This window comes from Alosa alosa, chromosome 6, assembly GCF_017589495.1.
Source record: "Alosa alosa isolate M-15738 ecotype Scorff River chromosome 6, AALO_Geno_1.1, whole genome shotgun sequence".
NCBI lineage: Eukaryota > Metazoa > Chordata > Actinopteri > Clupeiformes > Clupeidae > Alosa > Alosa alosa.
The window spans coordinates 32,492,658-32,503,861 of NC_063194.1; the positions used below are offsets into that span (position 1 = coordinate 32,492,658).

At 46.9% G+C, this 11,204-nt stretch overlaps 1 protein-coding gene across 1 annotated transcript; it reads right to left on the minus strand.

Moving 5' to 3' along the window:
- Positions 1 to 363: 363 nt before the first annotated feature.
- On the minus strand, positions 364 to 9,988 carry samd14 (sterile alpha motif domain containing 14). The gene is made up of 8 exons (XM_048245516.1): positions 9,704 to 9,988; positions 5,955 to 6,005; positions 4,147 to 4,295; positions 2,244 to 2,652; positions 1,969 to 2,050; positions 1,715 to 1,768; positions 1,495 to 1,621; positions 364 to 459 (listed from the first exon to the last, which is right to left on the minus strand). Exons 2-8 carry the CDS (start codon positions 5,992 to 5,994, stop codon positions 364 to 366), a joined length of 957 nt encoding a protein of 318 aa, XP_048101473.1. The 5' UTR covers positions 5,995 to 6,005; positions 9,704 to 9,988.
- Between the last annotated feature and the right edge of the window lie 1,216 nt (positions 9,989 to 11,204).

The window sequence follows — 11,204 nt, forward strand, 5'->3', positions numbered from 1 at the left end:
GAGGGGTGTGACGGCCCCGTCTCTCCTGTGCCCAGCTGCGAGTTACCAATTCACAATTGCAATCGTCAGTCCAGGTGGGGGCGGTTATTGTAATCAAGTCAGTGCCACGGCAGAGTTAAAAGATAGTTGGACGCAGGCAATGAGAGAGAGAGAGTGAGAAGGAGAACGTAGTCTACAGCAACACTATAATCCGTTTCTTTGGAGTCTTAGAAAAGTGAATTCAACACACACAACTACGACAAAGAAAAGCAAACTAAAGCATAGTAACTGATAAAAACACGTCTCTTCGTGAGCCTACGCTGTCAAGTCCGTGTCGGCTTTAAGTGGAGATTCCCTCGCTGACGGAATATCTGGAATTTAAACTTACCGCGGAGCTGCGACATTCACTCCTCCGAGGACCGCTGTTTTCCTGCCTGAGTCAGGTTGCCTACGGAGCGGCCTGCGCACCTTTTCCTGGGGCTGTAGTCCACAACCAGCCACATACCGAGAGGCCTGCATATCCGAAGGTAACTCCGGCGGTGACATTACCGCTGGAGCAGTGTTTCCAAAGCCCCGCTACGCACCCACTAACGCGCACACATCGCACCTACACTGATCGTTTGCCAGAGGAACTGTTTCGTTTCACCAACACTGACTAATGCCCACGTTTCCCGTTACTCCGAAACACATATATTTCTCAACCATCCTTTTGAAAGAACAATGATTCCTTGTTTCCAAAACTGAACTCAAAAAAAGTGACGTCTGACTATGTTTTGTTATATTTACTGCCGATGAACTCACGAACTATGGTATTGTTTTGTTGAACTACGGAGTACTAAATGGGCCAAAACTCAAAAGGACATTTGAACGTTGAGGTTTTCCTGTTATCTGTCATTGATGTGCTGTTTCAACTGTAGAGTGTATGAATTCATGGTGATTTTTGTTTATGAGTATGTGAATCTTGTGGTGCTTCTGGTGAGGGCCAGACAATTTTATTTAATTTGATTCTGATTTCACTGTTGACTGAAGGGGCTCATAGGTTAATGTTATAAATGTGACACTTTCGCTGTGTGCTCCTGTAACCTTTTGTGTTGGAAAGTTGGTAGCTTACGCTACCTGGCACCCCTTTAAAAAAAATAATAATTAACTACTTGGAAAAATAAAACATAACTTTCAACCAGCTACAGAATCGTTACAGTGTGTGACCTCTGGGTAATGTAGTCATGCAAATCAATGGAAGACTGTCATGTGTGGTGCTGTATTTAAGTACAATATAAGCTAATGCAAGATGGAGGACCATAATGGTGTGTTCAAGACACCTTCAAACCTACACCTTTATGGTACAGGGGACTGGTCTACACATAGCACCTTTATGCTACAGGAGACTGGTCTACACATAGCACCTTTATGGTACAGGAGACTGGTCTACACATAGCACCTTTATGCTACAGGAGACTGGTCTACACATAGCACCTTTATGCTACAGGAGATCCCAGCAGCTGTTGCGGAGCCTACCGATGAGTCAGCCTTAGCGGTGGTCTGAGTGCCGGACTTCCCTGAGCTCCTCATCCTCTCGCTGAACCAGGAGAACGGCACGAGGGAGGGGGCAGATGAGCGGGATGGACGCGTCTCCGTCGACTCTCTGGGGGGGGGGGGAGGGGGCAGACTTACTGCATGTAGGCTACTGCATGTGCAATGTCACTGAGAAACATCAAGTTAGCCACTCGCCACTTACATTCTGTTAGCCCGGTCTTTCCTGACCTTGCCGTACGTCCGTCTCAACGTTACCCTGTTCGAAGGAGATACATTTACATAAAATCTATAAAACATATGAAAATACACTTCTATTACATCAACATCTAAAATGTATGAACATATAAAAAGGGCTCTATATTAGCCAGAGGCCTTTGATCTAGGTATTAGTAGGCTACCACTATAAGTCAGCAGAATCACTGGTATTTGTAAGAGGGTACCCCTTGTTGTTTTTACCCCAGGTCAAGAAAGCGCCTCTTGGTCTTTTTGTCCAGGAGAACGGTGGGACTGCCCGCTTCATCTGTTCCATGGCTGTCATCTGTAACCACAGAAACAGGTCTGATGATGGACAGCTCTCTAGAACAGATCCAGAGCTGATCTTCACGCATTACTGATAGTGTGTGTGTGTGTGTGTGTGCATGTGTGTGTGTGTGTGATATTTGGCTAACACCATGCACATGGCAAGTATGGAACACGTACGTCCCACTGCGACAGCTTAAAATCCATCTGACCTTCACTCGGTGAGTGGTCCCCCTGGTGCAGGTTGGACAGGGCCTCCTTGTGCGGGTGAGACCGGTCCCCATGGTGCAGGTCGGTGCGGTTCTCCTCGCTCAGGGGCCCTTCCTGCTGCTGGCTGCCCATTGAAGCAGCGCCAGAGCTGGACTGCAGCCGGGCAGAGGAGGGACTGCTCACGGGACTGAGCAGCAAGGCCTCCTGGGAAGAGTCGCTCTGCAGGGGCCGGTGTCTCCTGCGCACCTCCGCCAGGGCCGGGCCCATCAGGCAGGGGTCAAAGGTGAAGGCGCGTCCCCGCTGGGCAGGGGAGATTGCTGGGAGGTCGGGCGAGGCGGAGGACGAAGGCTGCAGGAGGGAGTGCAGCGGAGAGCAGGAGCTGTGCAGGGGGCTGCTGTAGCTCTGAGAGGACTGAGGCACCACACAAAACACAGATCAGGACTCGGACATGGTCAACCAGCAGGACTGAGGCACGACACAAAACACAGATAAGGACTAGGACATGGTCAACCAGCAGGACTGAGGCACAAGACAAAACACAGATCAGGACTAGGACATGGTCAACCAGCAGGACTGAGGCACGACACAAAACACAGATCAGGACTCGGACATGGTCAACCAGCAGGACTGAGGCACAAGACAAAACACAGATCAGGAATAGGACATGGTCAACCAGCAGGACTGAGGCACAAGACAAAACACAGATCAGGACTAGGACATGGTCAACCAGCAGGATTGAGGCACGACACAAAACAAAGATCAGGACTCGGACATGGTCAACCAGCAGGACTGAGGCACAACAAAACACAGATCAGGTCATGGACATGGTCAACCAGCAGGGGCAGTCGTGGCCTACTGGTTAGGGCTTCGGACTTGTAACCGGAGGGTTGCCAGTTCGAACCCCGGCCAGTAGGAACGGCTGAAGTGCCCTTGAGCAAGGCACCTAATCCCTCACTGCTCCCCGAGCGCCGCTGTTGTTGCAGGCAGCTCACTGCGCCGGGATAAGTGTGTGGGAATAGCTCACTAATTCACGGATTGGGATAAATGCAGAGACCAAATTTCCCTCACGGGATCAAAAGAGTATATATACTTATATAACCAGCAGGACTAAGGCACGACACAAAACACAGACACGAACACGGTCAAGCAGCAGGACTGAGGCACAACACAAAACACAGATCAGGACACGGACACGGTCAAGCAGCAGGACTGAGGCATGAGACAGAACCCAGTTCAGACAGAACAAATCAGACCATTTGAGTAAATCAGACCATCGGAGTAAATCAAACCAATAGAGCAAATCAAACCATCAGAGTAAATCAGACCATCGGAGTAAATAACTCTATTGGAGTAAAACCCGTCGATGCCCACGGTGCCAAAGATAACCATAGTTAGACCCTGAGTCCACCAATCGCTGACAGCGCCCTCAACCTCATTTTCAGAGCACTTTGTCAAGTGTTTATTGTTGCTACTGTAGGTTATGAAGTTTCGATTGGTCGTCGAGAGAGAAGTGACACTGACGAGGCCAGCGCTGACATTGACGAACTTTCAGCGCTCTGAGCACTGCGGAAAAAAACAGTCAGTGCAGAGGGCTTTTTGCCGCCGAGGCTGAACTTCATAGGATGTGTATAGAAAATAGCCGCCATCGGCGCAAACAACGTGATTGTTGGACACAGGCCCTTACAGTTGTCCTTATTGTTAACAGTGTGGATGGACTTTAAATGATAAAAATGTGTCCTGATGATGACTTGGGACAGTGTCTCATGCAAAGCAGCCTCAACAACTAACCTATTCACATACATACATCACACTCACACTCACACACACACACACACACACACACACACACACACACACACACACACACACACACACACACACACACACACACACACACACACACACCTTCCTGTCCAGGCTATCATCCTCAATGGAGCTCAGGCTGTCCCTGAGGCGCGACCTAGAGGGGCGGTGCCTCCTGATTGACAGCTGGGCTTTGGCCTTCTGCAGGCTGGTGTCCAATCGCTGCGTCTGGGGGACCGCCTCTGTCAGATCTAACAGGAAGTAAAGAGGAGGGTAAAAGTGGCACAGCCATCTACACTGTACTTCTCTCTGACAAGAGATATTACACCTACACACACACACACACACACACACACACACACATACACACATACACACACACACGCACACACACACACACACGACACGCACACACACACACACACACACAACACACACACACACACACACACACACACACACACACACACACACACACATACACAGACACACACACACATGTTTTAATCACACAGATGGTCTACAAAGGAGTGCTGTCCATCTATAGTCATTGTCTCTCCTGCTATATGAACGGACATATGAATGGACATAATCAGACATTCAGACACAAACACACTTACACACATGCACATATACACACCCACACATACACGCACACACACACACACACATGCGACACACCGAGACTGTGATTGGGTGTGACCTGTCGTGCTCCACGGCAGCAGACAGAGCTATAAAGTGCAGTGGCATCATAAAGCAGAGCTCAACTCCATTAAACTGTCACCTCGACCAGATCACCAGCCTGAGTGATGGGAGACTGTTTCACACACACACACACACACACACACACACACACACACACACACATATACACACACACACAGACAAAAACACACACACACACACACACACACACACACACACACACACACACACACACACACACGACACACACACACACATATACACACACACACACACACACACAGAAAAAACACACACACACACACACACACACACATACACACACACACACTCTCACACACACACACACTCACACTCTCACACACACACATACACTCACACACACACACTCACACTCACACATACACACACACACACACACACACACACACACACAACACACACACACACACACACACAGACAAAAACACACACACACATACACACACACACACACACACACACTCCTCACACACACACACACTCACACTCCCTCAACACACACATCATCACACACATACACACACACACATCACACTTCAATACCCGCACTACTACTCTCCTCCTCACACACACACACACTCTCACACACACATACACATACACTCACCCACACACATATATACACACACACACACACACACTCTCACACACAGACACACACACACACACACTCTCACTCACACACACACACACACACACACACACTAACACACACCATCAGGGCTGTGTGTGTGTGTGTGCAGTATGCTGGTGTCTGGGTCTGGGCCCAGGGACGTCTGTGTCCACTCCATGGACAAATATACTCATCATACGTGGACTTCACAGCATGCCTTAAGAGTGTGTGTATTCCACATTTACGGTTAAAACATTTACATTTTTTAATGTATGAAAATCACTATGCTGCACATGACACAGAGGTCATATCACACCCATTACAACTCCACTACACTAAATGTCCCATGCTTGCCAGGTAGAGCAAAAGACATACTCCACTACACTAAATGTCCCATGCTTGCCAGGTAGAGCAAAATACATAGTACTCCACTCTCCTGGGCTAAGAGCATGTTGAACATGTAAGCAGCTCTTGTAGGTACTGTACGATTTCCCTGTGTGTCAAATGTGTGCTTGCTTGTGAGACTGAGAGTGAACTAGGAGAGACTTACCAAACACATCCCCTTTGTGTCCATTCTCTGAGGAAGACATCTCAAACTAATCTGTGGAGGGGGGGGTAGTGAGACATGAAGACACATATTAACACATACATATGCACATGTGGTTGTGTACACACACACACACACACACACACACACACACATACACACACACACACACACACGCACACACACACATACAATCTCTCTCACACATACAGAGGCAGAGAACGGAACTTGAAACTACCAAACCAAAAAGAGATTGTGTGTGTAAGGTAATAGTAGACAACACGGGCCAAGATGAGAGAGTAGAATAGAATAGAATGCAATAGAATAGAATAGAGTAGAACAGAATAGAATAGAATAGAGTAGAGTGGAATAGAGTAGAGTAGAGATGAGTAGAGTAGAGTAGAGTAGAGTAGAGTAGAGTAGAGATGAATAGAGTAGAATAGAGTAGAGATGAGTAGAGTAGAGTAGAGTATAATAGAGTGGAGTAGAGTAGAATATAATAGAGTGTAATAGAATAGAATAAAGTGGAACTGAGCAGAGCCTTTTAGATAGAAGGCTCTGGAACAGGGTTGAATAGAATAGAGTGGAATAGAGTAGAATAGAAGAGAATAGGATAGAGTAGAATAGAACAGAATAGGATAGAGTAGAGTAGAATAGAGTAGAATAGAACAGAGTAGAGTAGAACAGAGTAGAGTGGAATAGAATAGTGCCTGGGGAGTGACAGAAAGCAGAGTGACAGACACACATACAGTAACTGCCTCCTCTCCTGGGCAGGGTGGCACTGTGTCACACGCTGGGGCATGGAGGCCCAAAGCTTCCCTGCCATCTGCTACTGGCCTCCTGTGGACTCCATCCCTCTGTCCCTATGCCAACGGTGAGAGGGACACATATGGCTCCTACATACCGATATGCCAACCTCACTCATCCTCTCACACCAGAACAACACCGATATGCCAACCTCACTCACCCTCTCACACCAGAACAACACCGATATGCCATCCTCACTCACCCTCTCACACCAGAACAACACCGATATGCCAACCTCACCCTTTAATAGCAGACCCACAGTATATACCACTCACCCTGCAGAGCCACAGTATATACCACTCACCCTTTAATATCAGAACCACACCGATGTGTCAATTTCACCCTCTTACCAAAACCACACCGTTATGCCAACCTTACCCTACAGTAGTGTTTCCATAGAAACTATTTCAAAACATGGGAATGAGATCCAGTTTTTGTTTCCTGTCCTGATGATGGTGAGACGTCACACATGATTTGATCTCATTTGTGGAAATCATGTCATGAAGGGTGACAGGTAGTGATGGACAAATGAAGCTTTGGTGAACCACTACACCACAGCAGTGTGAAGCTAGCAACACTAATGAAAAAATCCAATATGGCTGCCACATGTAGATCTTTCAACATAAAAGTCCTTACCCAATCCAGTATATGTAACCAAAAATATTGGTTTGCTAAGGACTTTTATGTCGGCCATCTTTTTGCTTTTCAGCTAGTGTCGCTAGGTTCACACTGCCGTGGTTCAGTGGTTCACCAAAGCTTCATTTGCCCATCACTAGTGACAGGTCATATTTCAGAGACACATTTCTATATCCCATCTCTCTTTATGTCTCTCCTCATTCAGAGGAAAAGGTCAAGTGTAAGTGTGTGTGTGTGTGGGGGGGGGGGGGTTGTGGTGTGTGTTCTCAGGCAAAATAGAGTCCATTTAAAGCTCTGTGTGTGTGTGTGTGTGTGTGTGTGTGTGTGTGTGTGGGTGGGTGGGTGGGTAAGTGGGTGAGTGGTGGTGTGTGTTCTCAGGCAAAATAGAGTTAATTTAAAGCCCTGTGTGTGTGTGTGGGGGTCATCACTGAACCCCTTATGCTGACACGCATAATGTACGAGCTAAGTGTCCACCTCATCAACATTTTATGTGCATATGGGCAAGGACAACTCCAGCTAACAGAAATCACAGACAAACCAGCACATCTGGACCCTATACAGAAATCACAGACAAACCAGGACATCTGGACCCTAAACAGAAATCCCAGACAAACAGGACATCTGGACCCTATACGGAATCAGAGACAAACAGGACATCTGGACCCTATACGGAATCACAGACAGATTAGGACATCTGGACCCTATACGGAATCACAGACAAACCAGGACATCTGGGCCCTATACGGAATCACAGACAAACCAGGACACCTGGGCCCTATACGGAATCACAGACAAACCAGGACATCTAGACATCTGGGCCCTATACGGAATCAGAGACAAACCAGGACACCTGGGCCCTATACGGAATCACAGACAAACCAGGACATCTGGGCCTGGAATCACAGACAGACCAGGACACCTGGACCCTATACGGAATCACAGACAAATCAGGACACCTGGACCCTATATACGGAATCACAGACAAACCACAGGACGTCTGGACCCTACAGAACCACAGATAAACAGCAGAGGAGAGACTCAGGACATGTTGTCATGACGCTGGACAGACAGAGACTCAGGACATGTTGTCATGACGCTGGGCAGTGGATGAGAAATGCATCTAATGGCACATGCATTCTGAAGGGGTAAGAAAGCCCCAGCCGCTTTAATGATCACATCCTTACACACACACAAACACACACATGCTTATACACACACATAAGGATACACACAATAACAGAGCTGTAAATGGACACACACACACACAGGCACACACACAAACACACACACATGCGCATTGACATTCACATGCGCACACACAGACACACACACACACAGAGACACACACACACACTCACAAACTAACACACTTAATTGCAAACACATATAATGTCTGTGAGTTATGAAAGTCTGGCTATGTTGTATATTGCCAGAGGGACTAGCACTAGCACTATGTGTGTGTGTGTGTGTGTGTGTGTGTGTGTGTGTGTGTGTGTGTGTGTGTGTGTGTGTGTGTGTGTGTGTGTTAGATGGATGTGATAGAAATGGATATATGTATCCTGTAGTGATAAAATCAGATAATAGCTACTGTATGAAACCCCCAACCAACATTGCATTGCATTACAAACACACACACACACACACACACACACACACACATAAGACAGCCATAAGGAGTGGAAAGAGAGACAAAGGGTGAAAGTGATAGAGGGAGAGGGAGAGGGCTAAAAGCTTTTAAATGACTTCTGTATCTGATCAGTGGACGTCTACATGCGCGCAGTGCAATGTGTTGCCACGGGCTCACACTAGGAAATACATTAGCCTTGTCAGGCATGTCCACTGCCTCCCCACACACTAGACCGAACAAAATGATCACACTGATGTCATGTCTACATCATTAGGAAGAAATGACAATTCACACAAAACACTTTCATGAAATATATGAGCCATTTCAAATAACTATTCACTTATTGTTACGAACCCCTATGACCTATTGTTATGAACCCAAAGTCATAATTTTACTGCAATTGAAATATGAATAAATCTTTTACAGAAATTATAACACATAAAAGATGATACATATGAAATGCTAGAACTTGAATATTAAAATAAATAGTGGGTTTTCAAAAAGATTCAAAATTCAACAGTACAGATAGAGTTTTATTAATGAATCTGATCATATTTTGATCGTACAGATAGAATTTTACTAATAAATTCAGCCAAATATCCAACAGAGTTTCATTAATGAATTCTATAATATTTCAAATGTGCAGACCCATAAAAGAGTAAAAGAGCTGAGATGGACTCACCGGTCAGTGTTTGAGCCAGTGGGGCAGTGGTCAGTTCCTGAGGGCGGGAGGAGCAGGTCCACCCCTCTTCATCTCCTCTCGGCCGGGAAACACAGGGCAGCTCTCCAGCATCTCAGACACGCACACTGAACAGAGACACAACCAGGCAGCCAACTCCCTGTGAAGGTCAGAGAGAAAGAGAGAGAGAGAGAGAGAGAGAGAGAGCAAGGCAAGGAGAAAAGGAGAGAGAGAGAGAGAAATACAGAGAGAGATACAGAGAGAGAGAAAGGGGACAATAGAACGAGGGAGAGCTGCTGATTGACTAGGAAACAGAAGGATCAGCAACAGGGAGAGAGGGAGAGAGAGCGAGAGGGAGAGAGGGAGATAGAGGGAGAGAGAGCGAGAGGGAGAGAGAGAGAGAGAGAGAGAGTGATGGGGGAGGGATGAGAGCCATGGCACCCTAAGTGGTGCGCTCTTTGCAGATCGTTTCTGACTTCTGACCCACATGCATTCAACAAGCTTTCCCTCAGGACAGTGGCAGAAAGGCTTAGTGTTTATGACCTCCTTACATCATGGGCTTTTCCTGGGGGGGTACACATTTGTGGAGTTTTGACATTATAATGAGAGAGAGAGAGAGAGAGAGAGAGAGTGTGAGTGTGTTAGGGCTGCAACTAAGGATTATTTCCCAAAGCTCAATATTATTACCTGAAATATCTTGCTTTGTCCACGCACTAAAGATATTTAAATGATTAAATCAAAGTATATTGTAATAGAGGAGCATGTAAAGCTGAATTACTACATTTTGAGAAGCTGCAATCAGATAATTTTTAGATAAAATGACACAAACCCATTATCAAAATAGTTGGCGATTACATAATTCATAGTTTAACACTAATTAATTAATCAATTAATTGTTACAGCGCTAGTATCCAACTCAGCAGCACAATACATACTGTACATGGACGACAGCCAACATTCCACATAAAACTGCGAAACAACTCAATGATACAATGGCTGATACATGTGACACACAACCACATAAGTGACACCTTAGTCTACCTCAGTGCGGTGCTTGTTGTCATCATTGTTGGAGATTAAAGCCTACAATGGTTAAGTCATACTGTATGTGTTTTTTAATGCTTCCACAGAATCATCCGTGCATGTAGTGAGTGATGCAAATTGAGAGGAGCAAGTGGGAGAGCAAGCTGCAGCGAGGAGCGCCAGCCCCCGAGGAACACCATCACTGAGGAACACCATCGCTGAGGAGCACCGTCGCTGAGGAGCGCCAGCCCCGAGGAACACCATCGCTAAGGAGCACCATCGCTGAAGAGCGCCAGCCCCAAGGAACACCATCGCTGAGGAGCACCATCGCTGAAGAGCGCCAGCCCCGAAGAACACCGTCGCTGAGGAGCGCCAGCCCTGAGGAGCACCATCGCTGAGGAGCGCCATCGCTGAGGAGCACCAGCCCTGAGGAACACCATCGCTGAGGAGCACCATCGCTGAGGACACCAGCCCCGAGGAA